At 38.0% G+C, this 27,545-nt stretch overlaps 1 protein-coding gene across 9 annotated transcripts in view; it reads right to left on the reverse strand.

Annotated features, from left to right (window-relative positions):
• NBEA (neurobeachin) overlaps nucleotides 1-27,545 on the reverse strand; it is a 457,700-nt gene that overhangs the window by 145,143 nt on the left and 285,012 nt on the right. For all 9 annotated transcript variants that reach the window (XM_033515238.1, XM_019006696.2, XM_015628205.3 and 6 more), the window contains 2 exons: nucleotides 18,153-18,296; nucleotides 3,133-3,269 (listed from right to left, as the gene is read on the reverse strand). In XM_033515238.1, the coding sequence (XP_033371129.1) occupies nucleotides 3,133-3,269; nucleotides 18,153-18,296 (281 nt within the window). The remainder of the gene's footprint in view (nucleotides 1-3,132; nucleotides 3,270-18,152; nucleotides 18,297-27,545) is intronic.

Genomic DNA, 27,545 nt, shown 5'->3' on the forward strand with positions numbered 1-27,545 from the left:
GGCAAGCAGAGCTCGGCCGAGAGCGATGCCTGGGTGCTGCAGTTCGCGGAAGCTGAGAACAGACTGCAGATGGGCGGCTGCAGGAAGAAATGCCTCTCCATCCTCAAAACCTTACGGGACCGTCACCTGGAGCTGCCGGGCCAGCCCCTGAATAATTATCACATGAAGACTCTGGTTTCCTACGAATGCGAAAAGCATCCCCGCGAATCGGACTGGGACGAGTCGTGCCTGGGGGACCGGCTCAACGGGATTTTACTGCAGCTCATCTCGTGCCTCCAGTGCAGGAGGTGCCCGCACTACTTCTTGCCCAACTTAGACCTCTTTCAGGGCAAACCTCACTCGGCCCTGGAAAACGCGGCCAAACAAACGTGGCGACTGGCTAGGGAAATACTTACCAACCCGAAAAGTTTGGAGAAACTTTAGAGGCTAACTATAAAACCGGGCTGACCGATAAATCTGCTAATTTCCCGATGAAGTTTAAGATGCCTGTTTGAAAAGTCATATATTTCCACTTGACAATGCAAGTAATATTCTCTTTTAAAAAGGAATATAGCTTAGGCTCTTCACAAAGAAAAGCAAATGAGAACAGCAAGCATCGTTCCTCTTCGTCACAGTTTTGCAGTTCCCCGTGGGGAAAAAAAAAAAAACAAAAAGGAAAAAAAAACAAAACAAAAGAAATAAAGAAAGTGTGCTACCTGGAAAGGAAAATTGGCCGTAATTTGATTGTGACCATTCTGCCTAAAAACGGTACCAATGGATTATAACAAAACCCGGTATTTTTATGTAAACCTTCTGTGAGTAAAAGCTATTTGGATATGCCACCTGAACAAACCCTAATGTACCTTTTAATTTGTATCAAATATTGTGATATCACATTGTCTTTGAAATTGTGGATGTTGGTGTTTTGTGATTTGGTGAACAGAAGTTAAATTGCCATTTTGGATACTTCAAGAACATTTTCTGCTAAAAAGAAGATACCATTTAAAAAGGTAGATTTTATCACGGTACTTTTGTTAATTGTCTTTTGAAGTGTCTGAACTTAACAAGTTTACATTTTTCGTTTCATATATATTGCTTGTTCTATTTCTAACATTCCATAAATATACTTGAAATGTTATTTAAATATATTCAAAAGAAATTTGGATTCTGCTTATATAATAACGCTTGAATATTGGAATTATATATTTGAAAATGCACTTGAAATACACTGGATAATTACTTTTTGTGATTTAGATTTTAATTTCTGTTGCTGATTTATTTAATTACAAGCTAATAAATGAAGTAAAATGCATATGGGTAAGCGTTTCAATATTGGATCAAGTTTTCCACTTGAAAAAACAGGGACAGATATGTTTTGTGGATTTTGCCTTTCTGTGGATAGTTGCTTAAATCCTGTACAGCAGAAAACTTAAGGGCAGACTCCTGACTTTGCATTTTGAATAGTTTTGTAGAATAGGGAAATAGTGGTTGTACAAACATATTGGAATTTAGCTCCAGATCACCATCAGCAACTGTCAGACACCAGCGTACTTATTAATACAGTTACACTTTTTCAGCTGTCAGGAAAGAAGTCTGTTTTGAGGGGTTTATTATACGGTGCTGTTGTGTTTCTGCTGGCTTTTGAACAAAGCTGAGGAAACACAACGTATCTGTGAAGCAGTGTTTTGAGTAAGCAGTGATCCTGATAAAACCAGCAATTTGGTGCAGGTACTAATAAAGCAGAAAATAAAATTTATAGGTGAGAGCCAGCACCAATAAAGTGAACAACAATATTACTTCTGACCTACAAATCCGTTCCGAATGTGATAAGGCTGCCAGTTGCACTCCCAGAAATCAAGCCCCTGAGCTTTCAGAGATTCATAGGGAATAATGTGCGTGCTTACAAAACTGTACGCAATCCAAAGCCGCCTGTGTGTACCGCACTGCCTGGTCCCTGTCAGGATGCATTTCTTTAAAATGGCTTTTAAATCAAAACGCAAATTAACAACTCGGATTTTGATTAGGGTCCTAATAGTCAACAAGTGCTGAAAGAGGCCGATCGCCTGTGTGACATCCACTAGCAACTATTTCCAGCGGGTGCACTTTAGAGAAACTGTTATTTATACCCAGAGATTCGAAGAGAAACTTTTTACCCCAGCACTGCGAAAAGAGTTCCGAATTTGACAAATTTTTCGCCAGAGAGAAATCACTTCACTGCAAACGTATTCAGACAAGGAGTTTTCTTGGAAATTATTTATAGTATTTTTGCATTAAAAAAACCCCAAACCTCAAGGTCTTTGTAAAAGTACCTCCTCTATTTCCTCTCTTCCAACATTTTCCAGAGCAATAGCAAAGAAATAAAGCAAGGGAGATAAGAATAAAAAGAGATGCAGAGGAGAGGAGCGCCCTGTTAGACACATCCCTTGCGTCTGCCCCCTCCTCCCCCGCGTGGCATCCCCCGCGCCGTCCCCGCGGGGAGAAAGCCACGCAAAGGTTTCCGCTCAAGTCACGCACCCCTGCTCTGCTGCGGCTGGGCTGGAGGTTTTCACCGAAGGGAGGGGGAAGGGGGGCGGCGCTGGGGAATTGGTAGTAGTAAATGACTTCAGAAAAAAAAAAAAACTCAGAGCTTTCCCAGGAACCAAGTCTTCGGTACATGTCTATTCCACACCCCCTCCCCCATTTTGTTTTTCCCCCCAGAAAACAAACATTAAGTTTAATTTCAGCAGTTAAAAAGTGTTTACAAAATGCGCCGTATTTTCTCACGTGGAAACTAACATTTTTGAAATAACGGGATTCTCCGATAACCTCGGAAGGCGTAAAACCCTCCGCTGTGTCTCGGGAAGGCTGCGGGCTAGGACGGCTGCTCCCTCCGGGGATTTCAGCGCAATTGGCTTAACTACTAAATCTGACCACGTTCATACAAAGGCACCGCGCGAAAGGCTGCTGGAAAACGCGCACGCTGCCGTAATAGAGGATTTAACATCATTAATACATTGCGCTTTTTTTTTTTTTTTTTTTTTTTTTTTTTTTTTTTTTTTTTAAATGCAGCGAAAGGCGGCAGACAGGAGCGGAGTTTGGAATGAGGGTGCGGCCCCGGCTCACGTGTGTCGGGACCGGGGACCGGGACCCGGGGACCGCGCCCGCCGCACTCACCTTGGGGTCGATCTTCTTGAAGGCCGAGTCATCCTCATCCACCTCGAAGTAGATCTCTGTGGTGGTGATGGAGAGCGTCCCCTTGGCCACCACCACGGGGGCGATGAGCTGTGCCGGCGTGCTGAGGACCACGGGGCCTGCAAGGCAAGGGCAGCGGCGTCAGGTTGGAGGCGCCCGGCCGGCCCATCCCCGGTGGCCCTTCCCTCCGCCGAGCCAGAGCCCGGCGAGCCCCCTCGTAAACCCGGTTTGTAAACGCCGTGTTCATTCCCCTCCTGCCCGCGGCCAGCGCTTTGAACTCCGCGGCCGGGGCACAAGCGAGTTTGTGAGCTCCGGGGTTGCGAGATAAATCACAGCAGCGAAATTCAGAGGGGTTAGGGTGAAAAATAGCTGCCTCTCAGAAGAAGGTCCCCTCTCTTTTCATGCCCTTTTGCTCCTCGTTAACACTATCACTGTTTATGTGCGATAGCGGCAGCTCGTTCCACGCCGCTTCGATCTGGCAGCGCAGGGTCCCCGCGGCGGCCGGGCCGGGCCGGGGGCGCAGGGCAGGGCAGCCCGCAGCCCCTGCCCGCCACAATGACCCTGCGAGGCCTGGGGGCATTATTTTATACTCTGGATTTAACCTCAACTCGGACAAGTAACGCTAAATGTCGGGGGTGTTTGATAGTTGTTAGGTTTCTTTTTTTTTTTTTTTCTCCACCTATTTCAATACACCCCACACACAAAGGCATCGTTACAGTTAAATACATTTACGGCAAGATATTTTTTGTTTCAACTCGCTGCCGCTTATCCTTTTGAAATTACTGTATTACTTCGCTCAAATATATTCCCTGACGAGAAGCTTTCACGGGCATTGAAAAGATGGGACGGGGAAGACCTATTGTAAAAGGCAGCCTTCTCCACCCAAATTGTTAGATTTTAATTCAGGAAAACAAAACCAAAAACAGCCCTTCTTTAATCCAAAAGACAAGAGGATCGCTTTTTCACTATCTTATCTTCAATATCAATGCAATCTTCTGTTAAAGCTGACAGCGGCCGTGTTTAGGCAGCTTACTTGCTTAGAAGAAAATATATATAAAATACTCTTCTAGATTTAACCACGAAAGCCTGTGGGATAATTTATATACACGTACATAGACAGACAAACATGCATGTACAAACACGCGTCTGACACATAAATAATAAAGCTCCAGTATTGAGAAGTATTGAGAAGTATTGAGAAGCTGGGTACAACACCTGACTGATCCGCCTTTTAGGACCATCTCAGGAGGTACTAAACAGGATTTGGTTTTACGCAGCTAAAATATCTCCCTTGCACTAAGGTGATTCTCGTTCAGAGGGCAGAGAGACGTGAGCCTTCCGCTGCCTTCCCCGGCTGCTCGCCCCGCCAGCAGCGCCGTGCGGGCGCTGGCGCGGCCGAGCCGAGCCCTGGGCTGCGGCTCGCACCGGGGCCGAAGCCTCGGATGAGCCCTCTCCTCCTCCCGCAGCACTGCCCGCACACTTCCCTACCAGCTCTTGTAAGCAGCACTTCAAATTTTTACTCACTTAGCCCAAATTACTCCTGTCTAGGTTCACCTAACTGTCATGTTGTTAATGCTTTACTTTGCTGTAACACCCAATTTGAGCCCTTATTGCACAATATTTTGTCATTTACGTTGCAAAATAAATAAAGAGGAAGGCAGGGATCGCTGTGCGTACAGGGGGAAGCTAAAATGCACAGTTTCATTGACAGCTTTCAGCAGCCCAGTGTGGCGGACGGAATAATATTGATACAAACTCTATTTTCTTTCATTTTATTGTTTTCCATCTCCTAATAAACCGAGGTAGCCTCTTGACCCCAGTCAGCTGATCGGAATCACATGCGCTGGGCTTGCCTTGCTGCTCTCCCAGTCTCGCCTCCATCTTCTCTCCCTCCCTGGGCGGTGGGAAAGGAGCCGATCCGAGCCGGGGAAGCCCGGCTGCAGGCTCCAAAGGGCAGGGTGATCGATCCGAAACGCCGCTTTAAAGCCTCATCAATCTTCATCTAGGTTGCTCAAGTAATTACGCCCGATTCTCTTGTACGATTACAAGTGGATTTGGGTTTCTATTCCCCAGGCCCTCTTTCTTTGTGTTTACAGAAGGGGGGTCTGGGCAGCCGGCGGTTCCCTGCCCTGCAGAAGCACTTGCCCTCTCAAGCAGAGCGCCCTACCCCTCCTGTGGCCCTCCTCGGGCACACTTGGCCCGGCGCAGGGTGATGGGCTCCGGGGCCTTTGTGCGGGGAGAAAAGTGCCTTCGAAAGACGCGTCCTGGAAACGACCTGATATTCTATCACTTTAAGGAGGCGTTTGTGGGCTTTGCTGAATCCCAGAAGGAAGAACATCAGTTTAATCCAATTACCTCTTTTCCCTGGTGTTGTGTGGCTAAAATAAAAATAAAGCCACCGCTATTTAATGGCCAAAAGGCCAAACCCTATAATCTGCCATTCAGGCGAAGACAATGGTGCACCTCGGTTAGCGGGTGATGTGTCCTCACGGACTGGAGCGGGGGCAGAGCTGCAAAAGCAGGGGTGAAGCGTGGAGGGAAAGGCAACAGTCACTTCTTAGCCCCTTATTGAAAGCAGGGGAAATTGGGGGTTTCTGGCTTTCTACTCCTCCCGAGAAAAGGCTCCGAGCTCCCTCCCAGACTGGTACCTTGGCATCTGCCCTGCATTCTACTCAAATGACACCCTAGATTTGTTGCAAGGTAAACATGTCAGAGGTATCGCAATGCGACAAGGAAAAAGCACTGTCGTACTTTCCAGATGAGAAAAGGTTTTCTTGTGTTGTTTCCGGGAAAAAAAACAAACAGCAAAAAACCAACAAAACCAACAAAAAACCTAAAACCAAAAAAGCCCCAAACGAACAAAGAAAAGAAAAAAACCCAAATAAAAAACCCAGAAAGCAAATAGCAGTCACATTATGGGATTTCAGGAAAGGGCGTGTTCAAACTAAGTTAAAAAAAATCTTTAAAGAATTTTTCTCTACTTAAAGCACAAAAAGAAAAAAAAAATCGGTATTAGCAGTGTTTCATTTTTACACTTGTCCTTTGGAAATCTCCAATTACAACTTGCAATTCCATAGCATGTTTAAGGAGCACTGAATCTTTTTGTTGTAGCCTTCAGGGAGCAAGCCAGCCACTGAGAGAATACGAAATTAATCCACTACAGCTATAGAGAGAGAGGATTATGTTTTAATCCCCTTTGGGACAGTCTCTGGATTTTAAGTATCCGATATTAAAATGTTTACATAGAGCATAATCAAAATAGCGCAGATTTTCCATATGGCACCGAGCTATCGAGAAGCTCTGGGTCTCCTTCTCAAACCCAATTGAGAATCTAATGAAAAAAAAGCTGAGCACACCTGAGCCAAGAGCCGCGGGACGGGACGGGCTCATTCGCATTCGGGAAGGATAACGAGCTTCGGCTCCAGCCTCCGCCCGGCCCTTCGGCGGTGGCGAGCTGCGCTTTTCCAGGGGATGTAAATATTCATTTCCAGCGCTGCTGCGGCCCGGGAGAAGGCCGGGCTCGGGGCTGTGCTGCCCGGGGGAGAGGCACCCGGAGCAGCGGCACCCGGGGATGCTGCCGGGCGCTCCCCGCGCAGCGCCGGCACCGCAGGCGGCACCGAGGGCGCTTCCCTTCCCTTCCCGCTCCGGGGGAAAAGCCAACCTGTGGCTGCCTCGCTTCGCCCAACAAGCTCATGTTTGTGCAGGGGACCCGTGTCCAGGGTGCTTGTCAGCTCTTGGGACTCTAAGCAAAAGCATCACTCTTTAAGGATCGTTTCGTTGCCTCTCCCACTCCTCTCCGAAGCGATCGGGGCGCCCGAAAGAAGAAAGGCAGCCACCTACCAGAGATATTCTGGCCTCAAAACGAGCCCAGAAATAATTTCAGACTCACTCTTCAAATAGTGTATTTTCCCTTTTGCCTGGTCCCTGTGGTCAGCACATGTGATTTACATTTCTAAAATAAACTCTACCACACATCTACCTTTTAAAATAATATTTTCTTTCCAAAAGTAAATGATTATGAAATTAGAAGGTCCCAGTGAATAAAAGTGAACAAAAGCAGAGTCTAACTTCCCTTCTCCTCTGTGTAATTTTTGTTAAACAGAGACTTCATTCCCTGTTCTTGTAACTTAGCTCTTGTATTTTTCAAATTCAAGTACAGCAAATCAAGCCAAATAAAAAGTTCTATTAGGTTTAAAAGTTTGCTATCCACTAATGCAATATCAGTAAAATTACACCTCTTAAGGAAAACTGCTAAAGAGTGATATTTTGAACTTAGTATTCAAACATTTTCATTTTCATAAACTGTCATTTTTAGCTGTAAGAGCTAAATATGTGTTACATTAATGACCCTGAAAATGACACTGGAGGTATATCTGCTAAGAAGATTGGGCACAATTACTCCTAAGGAGGATAAGGTATATGCTTTTATATGCTGAATTATGAAACAAATAAATTTACCTGCAGCAGACCTAAAAGTCTAACTTTTAAAATAAAATTTTTGTGATAACCCATAAAGAGAAAAAGTATTAGCTGGGATAAGTAGTTGGAAAACATATCCAATCAGCTCAAACAATTTAATTTTACAATCTATTGGTAATCACTATGAAAAAAAAAAAGGTGGATGTTGGCATATTTAATTTTTAACTGATGCTGTTTTAAAAGAAAAAAACATATAGATATTTTTTCATATACATATATTCAACATAGATTAACTTAAACCAATACTTTTACTATGTAAAATAGTTCATATAAATTACATTTTGTAATTTGATATGACATTTAAACAAGAATTTTAGATAATAAGAATAATAACTAAAAATCACTCACAAGGTGCCTGAAATGAGACAACTGAAATTTTCTCAGCACTTCAACTGTAAAGCCAGGTGTATCTGGCATGGAGTTGTATTTGAAATGTATAAAAATCCTTCTACTTAAAAAAACAATTTAGATGTAACACATGCACAAGCACACAAAAACTTCAGTTTCTTGAAATGAAAGTCACAGAGCATGGAAGTAGAAAGAAAGAAGTATAGGTACTAGAATCCTTTGGGGAAAGCTCTTTAGTCTGAAAAATATTTCAACCAATTAACATCTAATATAACACATGCAGTGCCAAGTAAATAACAAGTAAACAAGGTAAGATTCCTAAACAATTTACAGAATTTAGTCTTTGTTCCCATTGTCATCATAAATCTGATTCAAACTGCCCTGTAAAAGTATTTCTGCAGTAAATATATTGAACTTACATGAGGATGGCTGCCTCCAATTTGTTCTCCGCTATAGCAAATACTTAAAGGCAGTAATTTCACTCAAGCCAAGGCCCTTATAAGAATGTACATATAAAGCTCCCTTTACACATCACTTTCAACAGTTTCATTAAAGATAATTTGCATAACTTTTTAAATGCAAAAACCAGAATCTAATTCTAAATATGACTATAATCTTGGTTTTCTCTTCCATCACTGAATAATATCCCACATTCAATTCCCCTGTTTTCAGAGATATCCAAACTTATTTTGTTGGCTTTTTACTCCTGCACAATCATATGTTTCATATTGTGAGAGAAGGATTGATTTTTTTTTGTTTGTTTGTTTAAATGTCATAGCCAGTGTGGATAGGCCCTGATATTCAAGATTTTCCCCACTTTCCCCCTTTCCTCCATAAAGCATGTAGCACTATTACTACTAACATCAAAGATCAACTTAAATGGTCTTTTTCAACAATGACTAAACAATTACAGCAACTCAATTCTCTTAAGTGGTTGACACAACAGCAATCAAATGTGTTTGATTAAAAAGAAAATGTAAATAAAAACAGTCTTACATATTATAACTGTGAATAAAATATTAAGAAAGAAATACATAGTTTTGATGAGATTGTGAAAATAGTGCTCCTTGAGAAGAAAAGAAATAATTTTGTCTCAAACGTATATACTCACCTATACATTTGAATTAAGTGACATATGCACTTTCACAGGTAAATTATTATTTTAATTCTATACCTTCCTGGTCTCATTAAAAGAAAAATATAAAACAGTACTTCTTCCTGAGGGAAAACATGCCTCCCAACATTCTTAGGAATTGCTATTTCTTTATATTGTTCCTAGTGTCATAGAAAGCAACAACTTAATTGAACAGTTAGAGAATATGCAAAGACAAACTCAACATGAAACCAAAGTCAGAGTTACTGAACCACTGAAGGTCCCATGGAACGATTACCTGTGTGTCTAACAGCCTAAAGTAACTCAGAGAAGCAACATTTTCCCCCTTTTGCAGGTAAAGTCAGATTTACTCTGTGGCATGCATGAAAACTTTTGAACTGCACTGACGTTCCAAATGGCTTACATGGCTTTAGAATTTTTCCAGAACGTGTCCAAGCGCCAACCTGCCAGATGATCAGGTATTAATAATAGTCAAGACTCCCCTTAATGATTTACACCTGGCCAGACATGTAAATATTTGGGATAGGGACCTCACTACTGCAATGCACACATTTGCCACTTCAAAATTAGATTCACACAGTGTGCCTGAAGCTATACCTTGGAAGAACTGAGTAAATTAAGATGGTTTAGAAACTTAAGAACTTGATTGTTAAGCAGTACACCCAGATGTGAGTATTCACTGATGCAGTAAGATCTGCACTAGCTCCCTCCTCATTCTCAAGTAAAACTTAAAGACACTTTTCAACCCAGATAAAAATTAAGTGATGCTGAACATGCCCACATAAGTAACAATTTTTCTCTCTGAGAGAGTCACTATAGCTAGCTATTTAATAAAAAAGTAACAGAAAAAATACACCTTAGAAAAGCATATTTAATGTCCAAAAGAAGAATGTATTTGGTTTTCATTTAAAGAAAGGAGCAAGCACAGAGAGAAGCCTGCTATAATGGTATACCACTGAAACAGGAACTTGAGCTAATGAGTCAGGAACACAAGGGATCAAATCCCAGATGCCAGTCTGAGAAAACCAGACTTGACAGGTATCTTACACAGTCCAGTTTGTGTACCTTGTCATGCCCATAGGGCTCAATTGATTAGAAATTTAAGGAAATAAGCCCTTCAGCTTTCATTCCTTCCTGTCTCCATTATGGAAAAGCTCTTCAGATAAACTGTAAGTCTTGTATTTCTTGAGACCATAGTGAACAGAAATGTTATGTTCAGATAGCTCACGATATTTTAAAGTTCACTTATATGGATTGTAACTCCTATATCTGTGTGGGAATAAAGACGAAAGTTGTTGGATCAGCATATAACTTGACAGGTATGTTTGGAAAAATCACCTGAGGTGCAACAGTTGTTAACTTCAAAATTTTCTGAAAATATGAGTATCTCTAAACAACACCAGAACCAACTCTAGTGCAACAGTGTCTACAAGTTGACTGCATGTATTGTAGTCCCACAGTTAGGGTAATTCAGAAGACTCTTCCACAAAGATCTTCTGGTACCTACTGAAAGGAGAAGTGATGTGGCAGGCTCTGTTGTTCAGGCTTTTTTCCTTAACAACCTGATTCAATTTCTGGAATTTTATTGCTTCTCAAGTCTTTACTTCCATTTAAAAGTTTGTTCAAAATGGCTTCCAGGTTGAGAAGTCACAAAGATAGAGACTGACAGAGGGTGCTTACATAAATCTTGTTTCTTCAGAAAGCCAAGCTAAAAGCATGGGATGAGGCTGCCTCTAGTACAATTTGTGGTTAATTAAACCAACACTAACCAAAATGTCTTCTTGACTGATCTTTCAATTTGCTTCTGTAACACCAGAGGAAGAAAAGAAAGGCAAAAAAAGGTACAGTCCAAAGGTCAATGAAAGTGCTTAGCTTAAACATATGACCCACCAACTAATCCATGGTGGATCAGTCTCAATACATTCCTATGAAGAATAAATGGATTTTTGCATGGCAACCAACTGCATAGTGAGGATGAAATAAGGTGCAAAATTGTGGTTTCCTTATGTCTAGGTCTGTTGTTCTGCAGTCTCCTATATATCAGGTAGCTCATCAACTTGACCTTTGATGAATTAACCAGTTCCATAAAGGCTGTGGTACCTCAGGAAAAGGGAGAAGTTACAGACCTGTGAAGTCATAGCCTCCACTGTAGTCTAGTTTTGCAGCCTTAGAAATTTCAAATAAAAAGAGTTTTGCAGGTTATGGAAAAAAATTAAATAGACTGGTATCAGTGGGCAGTAACAACACATGAAGCACTCTCAGAACCACTCAAATACAATCCAATAGAGCTTGAACAGATTTAATTTTAAAGCTTGGAAAGCAGGAAATCTGGTTGCCATTTTAAAAACTGAAGATGCTCAGACTTAGAGTGGGTGTACCAAGGTACAAAGAGAAGAGCTTCTCGAAGTTGTGCTTAGGAGCACTATCATATGTGAGTGACAACCACCTTATAAAATATTAAGCTATTTTGGATAGTAATGTGGAAAAAATTATTAGAATAAACACTGAGCTGTCTAAAAATAGTATGTTATAGAAACTGTGTGCCTTTTTCAGTGTGAAAGCCAACTACGTATCAAAAGTATAATTGTTTTCAGTTTATGCCTGAATCTATACTCCAAATTAAACTCATACAAATATGTTTTTCTTTTTTATACTTAGACTTGAGGATCAAAATCGGAACACATGAAAACAGAAACTACAGAAATCTGGCATTAAATTTCCATGTTTGGAAGTAAAGGGCTTATGTGGTTACGTATCTATCACAAAATGGGAAATGGAATCACTCTTCTTCCACATTCCTGTCGCTTTCCCAGACAAGCAACTGCCCCAATGAAATTCCTATCTTGAATGCTAATTTGCAATAATAATGAAGTTTGAAAGGAAAAAAACCTACTTAGTAGTACATTCTGAATTCAGTGAAGTTTCTATTCTGAAGCTTGAAAAACTAAGAGAGATATTAAGACTTCTTTGTATTTTCTATTGAAACTTTTATATTTGTTACTTAACTGACTTATTTGTATGCATGTACACATACATACTTTCTTAAAGAAAAAAAGCATAAAGTATGTCAAAGCTTAAGGTACTTTAGCCACCTCCAAACAGAGAGAAAAAGAAAGTAACAGAAAGTGTAAGAGAGAAGAGAGAGATAAACTGGGAAGGAAAGAAAGAAGGATGGAAGCAAGCAAGGAAGCTAATAACAACCACCTCTGGCTCTGGAAGTATCAGAGGTACAAACTGTTAGAGGCTGAGAGAGAGTTATTGGGAAGCACCACTGTGTACTTGCTACAGTTCTAGGTGGGTTTCTCTCATGGTTGCTGCTTTCTGCCCTCTGGGCCACTCCAGACCATCAGAGCCACTGGTGTGTGGATGGCAACTGCTGCAGGAGAAGGAGAGAATGTGATGGACAACAGGGCTCTCCCAGCCCCACGGGAGAGGACACACCAGGGCAGAAAGAGAAGGGTTGGAGAGGGAAGATGAGATCACCCTTGGAACCACTGTTGGGCCTTGTTCTCCTGGAGGGAGAAGGATGAAGATGATTCCTTTCCTCTACCCCTAAACCTCCTGAGCAGGCTGTGGTCACTGCTGGAGACAATAGCAATGCTATTTGGTTCTTTCTTTCAATCCATTACTCTAACAGCAGATAATGCAACAAAAATGTCTCTGGTTGGCCTCAAACAAATGATTTTTATATGCCTGAAAAATCTAATAATTTAAAAATCTGTCTTCTCAATAGAGGCTCAAGTTTGTGCTCTTTTATTTATTTTTTAATCAAGAAAATCTACTGTTTGTCTGTTTTGTCTGTTAACAAAAGCAATAGAAATAATACTACATATATTAACAACATTTTGAGAATGGCAACAGAAGTAAACTCAAAAAATATGATCCTCCTTTACTCCTTAGGAATAGGTAAGAAAAAGTTTCAAACAGTTTTGCTTGCTGGAGATTGTCTACACTGGTCAACTCTCATAAAGAAAATTCCCTGTCAGACTTTGGCCAAAAGAAATGCTACCATAACTCAAAATGTATGTGTACAAATATGAAATGCATATTACATGTCTTAAGATGAGTCAAAAATATATAAGTTTTCCATAAAAAATACTTATTTTGCAAATTTTTTTGTGGCTTTAGATGCAGTTCCTTGATGTATTAGTGTTTTAAATGCTGCATCTGGTCCTCTGCAGGACTTCAAAATAATTTCAGAAATGTAAATGAGCTGTTTGTTAAAATCTAGAATAGAAAATTTCCCCATGGGCTAAATTATTTATCTTTTTTAAAGTTTTTTTTTTGTACTGATATACAACTTTAATTGTAACTCTGTGTAGTACAACTTTTGGCACTATTCCAATCTCCTCTAGTGACAGCATCAAATATTTTTTCATTTGGAAATCAGTCAAAATTATTATGATTTTTGTTTGTCTGAAATGAGACAAAAGGCTTATATTGCATAGGCCACAAAACAGATGTTGAAAATGTTTGGTTGCCTCCAGTTTTGTCTGGACATCAAACAGATGACCTGGAAGTTAAAGGTCTTATATCTCATTAATAATAATACAAGCTGTCAAATCCCCCTGACCTAGTGTGTTCCTTAGCACAGGGCAGTAAGTCAATACACTCAGCACAATCCCAAGAAGTCTGGAGAGAAGGCTTTTCACATTTAGTCCTCAGGCCAGTGTGGACTCCACTACTCATGCTGGCTCAGATGGAAGATCAGCTCTTGTTTATCAGTAATACTGCTGCTTTCTAAAATATTTCTACTCTGAAGTTCAAAGTTGATAAAAGTTATGGCAGTGCTGGGATGCTGCATCTGTCTCAAAATTCCTGGCCCATTTGCACTGGGGGGGAAGGCTCCTCCAACCTCGAGGCAGATGTCCAAGAAGAAGGGAAGATTCTGTAGTGAAGGTTATCATACAAGACTAAAATTCATTAAAGGCAGTTAGTGGCTTTCCTTGTGTTTATTTGGATGAGTTGCTCAATCTCCTCATATAACAGAGTAAATAACATGTATTTATTCTTGCAAGAGTGTTGTGAGGCTGTAATTCACTATGGCTGATGAGGAAGTCAGGTTCTGAGTTGATTGAGCCCACGCAAGTAACCAGATGCCTGCCAAAGCCCTTTGTCTTCCTAAAATAGCTCAAAGCATCATATCCTCCTATTTTTATTTCCTTTCTTTCTTTCTAGAAAATACTCTTTTAGAGAGTAGCAAAAGATTCCATCAAGGATCCCTTGCTTAGCTGGGGTATATTTGCAGCTGTCACCAGCTCTATGACAAAATAGATGAAGTGTGCCCCAGTTAAGAACATGTATCTTTCAAAAATGTCATTAAGGCTAAATTCTGCTTTCAAACACACACAAACAAGTCTCAGCAAGTGAAATGCATCTTCACAACAAAGAGAAAAGGACGTCTTCCTAAAATATAGAATTCATAAAACCTGGGTAGATCAACATTTATTTTATTTTTTTAATGACCTATTTTAATGCAAGATCAGTGCTCTAAAAAAATACCAAAAACCAACCCGAACAACAAACTTTGCTGAAAGAAAACTGCATATCTACTCGACAATATCTCCCTGTAAAAATGCAAGCTTATAATATTAGAACTCACCCACATATTTTTCATTTTGAAACAATCACCTTCTAAGCAGGAGGCAAACTGTTAGCAAATTTATATTTTCAGGATCTTAAGAGAAAGGGTAAGTATTTAAGAGCCCTACTGTAGCATTAGGAAATAAAAATGGATAAGGACAAGAGTTAGTAATATCAAGTCACTACAGTGGATTTGATTGTATTATCCAGAAATTCACAATATATTAGGAAACTGTTAAAATTGACTGGGCTATCTCAATCATTAGTTCTAACAGAGATATGACTTGCCTCTTGAAGTGAACAGTCTTGGAAGAAAAGGAGCTAAAACTGAAACAGAAACATGTAAAATATTTTAATACATAAATGCTAAAACGAGAACAAGGTCTTTTGCTAACTCATACTGTAAGACAGTTTCAATACTGCTTTTGTTAAAAATTGTGATACAAACTTTTAAGTCATAATCCTAAGACCATAATAACATGGAATCAGATTTTTATATTTTATTAAAATGTTATTTAATATAATGAAATCCGACCAACTGCAATTGCACCATATGGAATACTAAGATTATATAATAAAAATATTCAGGCTATAATTATTTATAAATTCTCCATCCCATATGCAATTTATCAAAGTGAACTTTACATTGATTTGTGCCACATGGTTGATGAAAAACTATAAAGAGTCTCTGGAACAAAAGGTATGTACAGATAACTTAGTATGAACAATCTCAATCTGTTTCAAACTTTCATTTTTTTTCAGTTTTAAGTTCACAAATCAAAATATTGTATTATTTATATCCTCTTAGTTAAAAATTTTCTAAAACCCAAGTCCTCATCTGTTTAAAATGTGCCTTAGTTTCATGGAATAAACAAGGCTAAATTGTTTCAGTTAAATGTGGACAATCTTAAATCAATTGAAACCTAGTTTATAAAGATTTCATTTAATTCCTATCTCTTACTGAGACAATCCAAAGCATTGTAAATCAGGTTTGAATTGATTTAAGCTTTAAAGTTAAACTGGAGGCATATCTGAATATAGAAATTCCTATGTGTCATTTCACTGTGAGCAGTAACTAGATATAAATGATGCTGTGCTATACCATAACCAGACAGATCTCAAAGATTTCTAGATCATGTCTACTAAATGTACATAACTCTTTAGAATTAGACAAGAACAGACAGTGTGGCTTTATTTGGACCCGCTCTTCAGAGCCATCAGAGATTGTTCAAACCTCTTTAGGCAAAAACCCCACCTTCTTTGCCTACTGCTTTTCCTGATTTTAGTTGCTGTACTCAAGTTTCAGAGCCACCTTCTATATACTGAAAACTGGGAAAAACAGTGATATCATTGTATGTGAAATCATACAAAATCAGCAGCTAAAGAGAGGTTATCGTGGGATTCAGGGGGTTTTTATCAATGCAAGATTTACAGAAGACATGTATGATACTGTATGTGATCATTAACTCTCAACATCAGCACCAAAGATGAGTGAGAGTTGTGTAGCAAAGGCTGCAGTTAATCTAATAGTAAAACTGATATAGTGGAGCGTGGGTTCTTTTTGAGAAGCTCACAGGTTTTGGTACCATATGGCACCATTATCACATCACCTCACCACACTTGGAAGAAGTTTCCTTGCTCTGTTAGCATTGATAGGGCACAAGGGCATCCTGTCAATATTTCAAGAGTTTTTTTGGGTTTTTTTTTCGCTTTCTATTATTTCTGCTTTTGCAATACTGACAATATCTCGCGGTTTTTCAAATGGTAAAAGCAAAGGACTAGAACTACTGTGCCATGTCCTGAGAGATCAAGGGATGCCATCAAGCTGCAATCTTGAGTAAAAGGATAAATTGCACATTAATTCTTAAGGACACATTGAAATACTAGGTTTCTGCAGAGGGATGTAGCTATAGGAATAGTATTGCATCAGTGTGTTTGAACGAAATGTCAGTGTTGTGGCAGAGAAGAACTTCATATCTGACTGAGAATTTCCAGACTGAGTAAGAATTTATCCTGTCCACTTTTCAGTTTTAATCAACATTTAAATTCAAATACATATTTCAGGCTCTAAACAGCCTTTTAATCTCCTGCATGCATATTTAGTTGGAAGCACTGTTCTTAGCTATAAGAACTTAGTCAAAGCAGTACACAGTTTTCCTTCTAAAAGAGAAAGGGACATTGATCAAATTTTCCCACTCATGGTCCTGCTTGATGCATTACTATGTTGTCTTTATACAACAGTGTCTCAGCAGCAGTTAGCTGCTGATTGAGAAAGCAAGCAGAGCAACATATTAACTAAGATAATCATATACTGATGCTTGCTCCCAAATAAAAGCATTTATTTCCCCCTCTCTGCTCTGCTCTAGTTCTAAAGCATGAGGCTAACTTCCATGTAAACAGTTGTTGGAGGGGTTTTTGCCTTTTCATTTTTTAATGTTTTTTGTTTGATTGTTTTGCTTTTTATTTTTTTAAGCATCTATTTATGATCTTATCCTTGCTACCGATTTTCACTATGGTATCAGAATAAAGTGCAGGAGCACTTAGAAATTCAGTTATGCAGAAAAAAACATGACATCACAAAACTCTCCTTTTGTGAAGTAGTTTAATAAAGATATGCCTAAGTAAATCTAAAAAAATTCATACTGCATTTCACACTTCTCAGTTTTATCCCATCTGAGAGGAGAGTGCATTTTCAACTTTCAACATGCCTGTTTTTCTAGACTACTTCTCAGGAAAGGTAGTATCACCTCTAGGACAGAGCTGTAACAGAACCTGCTAGAAGACAGATAAAACGTATCTCACTGCATTCCTTCAAACAGGAAAGGACCAGAAGGGCTCTCTCGTGCATATTTACAGAGGGTTCACTCCCAGCTCATATGCTAACTCCCAAAGTTCATAGCTTGGTTACAGCTTCATTTTCTCTCTTAGTCCTTGCTTGCAACAGGCAACTTTTTCTCTCACGGTCACAGATGGGTTGAGATACTGCAGATCCCCCTTAACTCCATCACTGAGAGAACTAGGCGCCAGCAGGAGGGCAGGTGTCTCTGCACAAGCTGCGTGGCACTTGGGATCAGGCACAAGCACACTCTGACTCACAAAACCCTGACTTGTGGAATGAGTCTGCATTTACATTTTAACACAGAAAAAAAAAATGAAAAAGAAAAGAGAAGTCTTGCATTCATATTTTTCAACAAGTCACCCTCACTAATAAAAGCACTTGAGGTGTTTCTATTTCTCACATCTCTGCTCAATAGGCAATAGTCACATCTCTGTGCAATAGGCAAATACTTTGTAATCACTGCCCCTACCTCACGGAAGTAGAGAGGAAACAATAAAATCTGAAATACAAAGCATCTGTTAATTCTGCGATTGTATGCTGAGCTGTCAATATCAAGATACTAACTGCAAAGGTTAAGAACTAACAAGCTTAAAAGAGCCTTTTGACAATAATCTTAGTTCTAATGAAAAGTATAATTACCTGCAAGGTTATCAATCTCTTTTTCTTGGAGCAGGCTAACAGCATCATCATCTCCCTCCAGCATAAGCTCTGTTTCTGCATTCTGATTCACCACAGCTTGACTTCGGAAAGTTTTCTTTGACTTCACTACATCCTCTTCAGTGCCTAAAAAAAAATTATAAATGTTGTGAATTTACCTGAATAACATTTTAAAGTTAAAACAATGACAGCCAAGTAGTAAAAACATTACAGTATAAATACTTTTTATCAAAAAAAAGGACCATTTTTTAAAACTTTACCAAGGTTTACAAAATATGCAGCACTATTCTGTTCTCTGTCCTGAACAAAATACAAACTTTTCCACAAAGACTCTCCTGGTTTTAATAATTGCTATTTACTTTGTGTTCAATGTTGTTCCATTAGTTTTCCACCTGCAACAAATTCAGCAGGAATTTCTTTTGGGTTCCTGGTGCCCTGACTCTGACTGACCTGAGAGCACAAGCCACCTACTCTAAATATAGAAGCTGCTTTCAGGAATCAAAATCTCTCAGGATTTTTATCTTTTCAGGTAGGAGGGATAGGATGATGAAGTAGGAGGTGGTTTATCTCTGATACATGATAACAACCAGGTAGGCTATGCAGATATTCAGAAAAGACTGAAAAAAAAGACAAGCATGGTGAGGGAACTTCAGTGCACATCTGTGTGTGTGTTTTTAAGCAACACAATAATGATGGCAGTACGTGGACATGTGCCAGTTACCTAAAGGTTTTCATGGATAATTCTCATTTTTCTTGACTACAGTTGGATTTTTCTATTCAACCTGATAGTTCCTTATGGCAGGAAATTTAACTTAATGCATTTTGGGAATATCTTACTGAAACTTGCCTGATTTTATTCTTATGATGTAAAAAATAAATCCAAGTGTGGTCAAATGACAGAATCATAATTAGGTTTTATAAGTACCTTTCATGTTACTGTTGTGACCTCCTAATAGTATTTCTTTTCTAGCTGGGAAGAGGTAATAAGTTTTATTTCCAGTACTAAGGACTGAATGTAGCCTCAGGCAAGAAAGATTTATATTTTTTTTCTTAAACAGAAAACCTTGCATCTTCACCTTGGACCATACAAGACTTGGGCATCTCCACTTCTGTCTAGAAATAAACCCCCTAAACTATCTCTTTTTTGTAGGATAATTTGGAAATTTGCTTCCTACTAAGCTACAGAATGAGTGTGAAAATAGGCAAAACTATACACATGTGGATTTTGTTTGTCTTCCACAGTGCCTGAACTTAAACAGGATAAAAACTATTATGGCAGATGTAAAATACTGTGGTAAAATCCAGTAAGGCTCATGGCCCCCTATTAATACAGGACAGCTAAGAGGAATATAGTAAGCAGACAGGTTAGTGAAGATAGATACATGGAATGGAATTGATGTATCAGGCAGTTTTGTTATTACAAGCAGCTGGGAAGATGTTATGATTTTACCTCCTACTCTTATAATTAGGTAGAGTATTTTAATTAGTTTGTGCACAGGAGAGTCACAACACATAAATAAAAATGCTGGAGGCATATCTTTCTGTGGGTGTGTTTACTCTGTTTGAAGATCACTGCTAACATGCCACTTCATTACAGGCTGAGATAACTCATGCTTTACATGGCCTAACATTACCCTTTTGGATACTACTGCTATTATCTCAATTGCTATTTCTGAAACTACGTTCTGAAACTCTAAAAAGGTGAAGAGAAACAAGTAAGCAAAACCCCATTTTTTTTACCAAGCTCAAAATTAGGGACTTGTTTGCTGTTAGGACCATTCTGATAGCAATTAAGACAGTGCTGCTGTATTTTAATATGCTGTGTTTTGCTGTGTTCAGTTACTAGGCTGTGATCATTGCTTCACTTGCACAGGTTTTTACTTAATTCAACTAACTAAAATCATTTGCCCAATTTAAGACTGGTTCATTTAACTGATTGTTGGAAAAGTTTTCAATATTAGCACAAGTGTTGGATTTTTTTTTTGTTGGTTGGTTGGTTTGTAATTTTTTTCTTTCTTATTCACAAAAAGAAACAAGAATGGTAGGAATTAGGAAGAAACCTCAAAATGTAACGTGCTGTAACAGATTTTCAGTTTCATTACATCAGAATTGTTTTGCATATTAAATCAGTAGTTCAGGATCTTAGTACACTTCTGTTTACAGCAAGGGAGCTGAGCATCATTTGAGACAAATAATAACTCCTGTTGTGAAACATGTGACACCAGAGGAGAGCAGGCCTGAGATGAACTAACATGGTGAAGGAAGAAAGCTTCAAAACACCGTTCTCTTCCTTTTTGGTAGCTCTAATCAGTTTTATGTAAATTTCTGAGTTTTATAAAATGTGATAATCTTCAAATTAACTAATTAAAAAGTACTAATCTGGAGTAAGAGTCAATCATTTCTGCAGTAACTAATTAATGACAATTCTATACAATTATTTATGCATGAAAATATATTCTTAAACTTACCAGAAAGAAAGTCCCAAACTCCAAATTATTACTAACATTTAAACTACATCCAAAGAACTTGAAATTTAGGGCATTTGAAATCCCTTGTGATGAGTGTACCAGATTACAGAAATATTGCCAGACACAGGTGTAAGAAACATGGCAGAGTATAAGGCATTAAATTAGTTTGGCAAATTTGGAGCTTAGCAACAAGACAAATATATATAAAATCCATTCCAGTTTATAATATTAAAAATACATTTATGCCTATGAAGTATAATAAATAGTCATTCTTTGTCCTGATGGAAAAAAAAAAAACCCTCTGGTTTGGCTGTTGTTAAAATTTATCACTCTGTTGAGTGCACCTTAGTTTTGCTGTACTGTACCAAACATCTATCTAAATGAAAGTGTACAGGACCTGGAGTTGCCCTTCAATCACTATATCCTTTATGAATTAGAGTTCCATTTATCAAAATTACAGCAAGAAGAGTAAGGTCTCACAGGGCTGTCTCATTACAAGGCTTGTAAACACTGTCCTTACAAAGAAATGGTTTAACACCTAACAAATCAAAAACTGATTGGGAATAGAATTTATTTGAGATCATCTATCTTCGGAAGACGTGCTGTACTGAGTGCACTTCGTGGCCTTTCTACCCATTCATCAAGAAATTAACAAGCTAATACCACAGACCACCAGATCTCCTTGGATCCTGAAATGTGAAATATGTTCAAAACAGATCTGTCACAGATGTTCTATTTTTATATTTCAAGACGACTTCAAAAGGGTTTTAAAACAAGAGAAACTCTCTAAATAAGAGAAAGAAAAACTTTAAAACCAGACAACAAACTGAATAAGAAATTATATGACATAAACCTATGTCTATTATTGTTAACAGTGATATAAAAAGGAGAAATGAATAAATGAATATTTGATATCTCAGGGTGTTGGAAAAAAAATCAAAACTCAATTTTGTTTTCAAAGCTTCAACAAAATTACTATTAAATTAAATCTATGGCCAGACATTACATTTCAAAATTTTTAGCACACAAAGAGCCTCTGTTTTAAAGACACAAAATGAAATTGTATTAAGTCTAATTAGAATAGGTTTCAAATCCATTAAAACAAGAAAAAAATAAAACAAAACTAGATGTCATTTCAAGAAAGCAATGTTGTGACACTGGAGGGCACAGAACTAGAACTGGCAGATGCTATCAGTTCTTGTCCTTATCAAGTTCCTTCTTAAGGGATATTTTAAGGAATAGACTTAAGGGATAGACTGGGATTTGGAAAGGAGCCTTGAAGCAAGCAGCTAAGTATTTCTTAAAACTAGCTTTTGCAGATTTTGAAGGCAGTAAATCACTCAGATTGCACTGAAGTCCAGCTGAATTTGGTGACTTGCTCTCTTGAAACTTAAAGGCTCTGTCTTAAACATATTTCAAAAGGCACAGGACTAGATAAGCTGTTAAAAAAATCCTTCTTTCATTACATCTGTTAGATTATTTTGGTAAATGTGCATGTTACAAACTGTCTTTCTACAGTAATTTCACGAAAACTGAAAACCCTTTAAACTGAAACTCCTTTAAAATAAATCAAAGAAACCCACCAACAGTCCTCTACAAAACCTCAATATCCATGGGAAGGTGTGTATTTTATATGTCTGAAAGACTGTATGAACTGCACAGTAAACTTGTTCAGTACTGCCAATAATGTACTAATCTCTCTTCTAGTAGCATTAATTTTCCTTAAACAGAAACTATTAAGCAGTCAAAAAAACCCCAAACAGACAAACAAAAAAACAAACAAAAAACAAAACAAAATCCCAAACAAACAAACAAAACCCCAAAAGAGCCACAAAAACCATTACCACAACCCCTCAAAACCCAATAACTTCCCTAATTAGAGCAGGAGAATCTCATGTCAATTTTCAGATACAGCCAATAGAAGTATTTAATATACTTCATGAAACAGGTGGGTGGGGTGGGTGTTTTTACTATGTTATCTGAATTTTTGAGTCTCTATTTTCAACTAAATCAATTAATTCCCTACTGGGTTCTATAGGTCACAACAGATTCTAGGGATGCAATCTACATTTCAAAGACACTGTAAGCATCCAGATCCACAAAAACTGTCCATAAATAAAATTTTAAAATTAGCAGCACAAACACATATTATTGATTTAATTATTGATAAAATAAAATGATAAATATTATTGATTTAATTAACGTTTATGTACTTATTTCAGTAAAAATCAAACTAATTACTGTTATTTAGTAATGTGAATACAGCAAGGGAGTTTCTAGGTCTCTCTTCTATTCATTTACTATATATCTGAATACAGTGTTTTATATTTTTTTCTTTCTGTATTTAGTAAAAAATGAGGTTAAAGATATGGTTATTTTTAAGAAAAGTTTGCTTGGTAATACTGTAGCCAACAAAAGGAGACTACTGCTTCTTATAAAGTTGTTTCCATAGTTTACTTCAACGAATTACCGATAAGGCAATTTATGTAGTGAGTGCTCTTTGATCTTTGAAGAGAGATGGCAGAATGGAAAGTTAACCTCATTTTAATGTTACCTAAATATTCTGACAGGAAATTCTAATGTTTCCAAACATCTGGAAATCTGCTTCATGGGATGGTGTTCTTCTTTTCTATAAGAAACCTTTTTCATATACTGTCTTTTACAGTTTTATGTGGCTTCTAAAGGAGCATTTGACATACGTAAAGTCTGTTCTCTTTACAGTAAAATGCTGCATTTAATTAAAAGCTCTCTTTTATAGTGGCTAAAGTGGAGTTTTTGTGAAGCTTAGCTCTCCTCAGAAAGTTTTAAAGGTAAACTTGCTTCTTACTCCTTACATATCTTATGTACTGCTCTGCAGAACACTGATTTTCTTGCTGAATTTTCATCACATAAGGTAGTTCCCACTATTTTATTAAAGAAAGATATTCAGAATTAGCTCCTCACGGGAGGCTACCTGACAGTTCATGATGTGAACCATGAAATTGTATCACAGGTGAGATATAATTTATCAACAGAGTTTGGAAGAACAAAGCATTTTCTTGTGAGAGATATTTTTTCTTTATTCCACAAACTTAAGTTTTACAGGAAGAACCAATCTTATTTATGGGCAAAATTAAAATGTACCACCAATATCTACATTTTTTGTTCATTCAACACTAATAATACTTGAAAATACTTAGAAAAAGAGATTTGCTAGATAATCTGTCTTCCTGCTTTATGTATTCTAACATACATAAAGCTTTCATTGCTAATCTTCAGTAACTTGATTAGGCCCCGGTACCCTCGCAGCGGTCACAGTTACGGAGAGCAGCTGCCTGGGAGTCTGGAAACCGACCTCTACAAAACCCACTGAGATTAAATCATCGACATGGTGACCACTCTATCTCAGTATCTTCCTGCAGGACTATGGAGCCAGCCTTCCTCGGGCTGCCCTCACTCCATGGGAAACATGTACCAGCTATCCCTGGGTCTGCACAAGAGACTGAATTTTTGGCTTTGCCTAGCAGCCCAACGCTGGCACGTCACAGCCAACTGCAATAAGCTGTCCCCACCTGTGCCTGCTGAGGTTGTTATTTAAATTGCAATGTTTTTCTGGAACGAGCAGCTTTGACTGGCGTATAATTTAGTTTCCCCAGAGAATCAGAGAAGTGACTGTTGATAAAGAAAGGCTGGTTTTAATAGATTTAATAAAAAACAGAGAAATCTAAATCACGTTTTCATTATTAGGGATCTTTGAAGAAATGAGGAAAAAAAAAAACAACTATGAAAATTGCATAGAAATTAAAAATTGCATATATTTGTATTGGAAATTTCTTCCACTAAAAGTAAAACCAAATAACATTTTTGTTTTCTATAATGGATAAATACCTGAAAATGTAATCATAGACATTCAATCGACTTTTCTCTAATTTTTATACTTAATGTCTGATCTAATGATCATCTTCATATCTGTAAATAAATACTTAACTGCTTTATATGTTTTCACTTTTCATATTCTCATATGTTTTGCACTGTAAAACGAGACTGACAGACTGTGCAATGAAGACCGAGAATACAGGCAGGGCCAAAATAAACATGTTTCTCAGATGAGGCTGAGTGCTTTAAAAAAAATAAATACTTGTAGTCAAAATGTTTTATATTAATAAAAAGGGTCCCTCATAAAAATAAAGGTTAAAGTACCATGTTGGGTACTCTTTTTTCCTTTGGTTCCCAGATAGGAAATCTGAGATTCAGAGAGGCCATGAAATTTATTTTTAGAAGTTGTCAAGACTGTCATGTATGTATTTGAGATTTCAGGATTTCTGAGCGTATGAGAGGGATCCTGCACTGATTCAGCACCGACCGTAAACAGCCAGTGGGTGACAGAGTCAGATATTCCCAGTCCAGCAAATGTTCCAACGCATTTCAGGATCCTGAAAGGCAGTCCCCATTCTGACTGGAACCGGAGGAAGTGCCTCTAATGGGAACTAACAGTCAAATGTTTATATTTGGATTAAGATGTCGTTTGCCACTGTAACTTGTACACAGAGGAATGGATTCATATTTCATGACTGACAACCTTTAAAAATCCCTGATAGTTTGAAGGGCAGCATTTTGGCATATACTGTAGTTTGATAAGTGGCAGAAAGAAACCAAATTCTTCTCTCGATAATTTCAACAAGCAAAGACGATATACAAGAAAAATAATTAAGAGCGATAAAATTTTCCTAGGTGTGTTTCTAGCCATTTTAAAAAAGTACAGTAATAGCTGAGAGGAAAATATCTGCATCACGCCAACAGTTATTGCTCAGTGGAAAGGACATCAAGGACACTTGCAAGTAAGAGAATTGGATCAATATTAACGCGATTTTCATTTCATGCTTCCCCAACTCCAGTAAGCTGACAATATACTCTGATTATGTGAACTGCCTCTGAGTAACATAGAAAAGGTTATTAGAGCAAGAGGTGGAAATGGAATGCACTTTTTATATTGACAGGTCTGCTAATAGAGTGTACTGATTTTCAAAGCCATGCAATGTGTTTTCACAATTTGGTTTTGACAGCAAAAAGGAATTTCATTTATTCTTAATTCAAGGTATTCACATGTAAGCAAAGGTTCTTTAAGACAGGCCACTGAAGAGGGTAACCAAACTATTCCAATAGAAAGATTTAATTAATAAGGCAAGAAATAAAAGGTGATTGAATTTCAATATGTATGACATGATAATGAAACAATGAAATACATTCCCTAAATGAGGCATTCTATGCTTTTGACATAGCATCTGATAAAATCTTTTTAAGATGACATAAAAGTGAAAAATGTGCCTATGTCTCATCTTAATCATGAGGCCTGGATTATGTCTGGAAAGTTTTAGATTAGTTCCTAAGTGCATATTCCCTAGGAAAAAACATGTTCTGACTATCTGCTTGCAGACCCAAAAGCCAGGATCAATGTTGTCAGACTTCGAAACTGGCCCAATCCATACTAAGGAAATGCACCCACATATGCTGCCCTTAATTTTGTTTCCTGTTCACAAAAAAAAAAAAAAAAAAAAAAAAAAAAAAAAAAAAAAAAAAGAAAGAAAAATCTGATTGAAAAGGCTAACAGTGATAAAGCCTTGGAAAGAAATGAAATGCTTTTTGGAAATACAAACACTTGATAATGCAGAGACACGGAAGAAATGGCATGGCATTTCATGTAATTCCATGAAAAGAAAGTGGCAACCCTTCTATGACAGGGGTTTGGAACTACATTATCTTTGAGATCCCTTTCTACTCCAATCACTCTATTATTCTATGAAATGCGATTTTACAACCCTAACCAGGGTATTCTATCCCAACATTTCTAACTCTTAGCTAATATTTAAAAGTTAGAGTCTCCAAACTGGTCAAGGCTAAATATTTTTTTTTAAAAAAAATGCATACTACACATCTGCAAGTTTTTAATTCCCCCTTTCTGTGGCTAAGAGTGATTATGTCTTTGCTAGAAGGCAATTTTGCCCCTCATCACTTAAGGTTTTGCTCTCAGATCCAAAAAAGATTGGTTCTTTGGAAACAGCCACTGTACAGAGACGCAATAGGAAAGCTAAAAAAAATTTATTCTCTAACGTAGGTAAGTAATGTGTAGGAAGTAAGTTTAAAATTTTTTATAGTAGCTATCATAATTCCAGCAGTTATGCAACCATTTCAATTTCTATCAAGACTACTTATTTACAGAAGAAAGCATCAACAGCTCATGATCAGTGCTTTGAGAGACCCATTTGCCAACATATCTGAAATTATTTTATCTTTCTGGAATGGTAATCTTTTCAAGTGAAACTCTTCTCTTCTGAGGCATACAGAAAAACCATCTTATGCAGTCTTTACACAGACAAAAATCTCCTAAACATGAAATAATGTCACATAACATAATGTTTCTTTAAAGGACTGTCAAAGTTATATACAAATAATAAATCTGTCAATATAAAAATGTCATTAGAACATCTAGATTTACTTTCTAGATTCCCACCGCTTCAGTGTGCTGCACTATGGTTTTTATCTGTCCAAATGCAATTTTTTCCTTATGTAGACTCCCTCATCTTCAGAACTGGTTTACATACTTTCACTCAGCAGCTAAAGCAACTGGTGGGAAGAATTGCTTCTATTTCAGCATAGATCAATGCCTACAGCAACACCAGACAAAGGGCAGCACCCACAGGATATGCACATTTGTGAGGCTTCATTGTGGCTCTAACACTGGGATATTTGTGTTTAAATCTTAGAGCTGCTAAGGGACTATACTCTAGTAGAAGCAGACAGACCTTCTGTTTGGGCCAGGCTGCTGTAAATACATAAACTCCTTCAAGCTAGCAATTACATAGCAATTGCAGTTATCTATCCAAGTTATCTATCCAGATAGCAATTATTTATCAAATTAAAATCAAAGCTT

Source organism: Parus major, chromosome 1 (assembly GCF_001522545.3).
Source record: "Parus major isolate Abel chromosome 1, Parus_major1.1, whole genome shotgun sequence".
Classification (NCBI taxonomy): Eukaryota; Metazoa; Chordata; class Aves; order Passeriformes; family Paridae; genus Parus; species Parus major.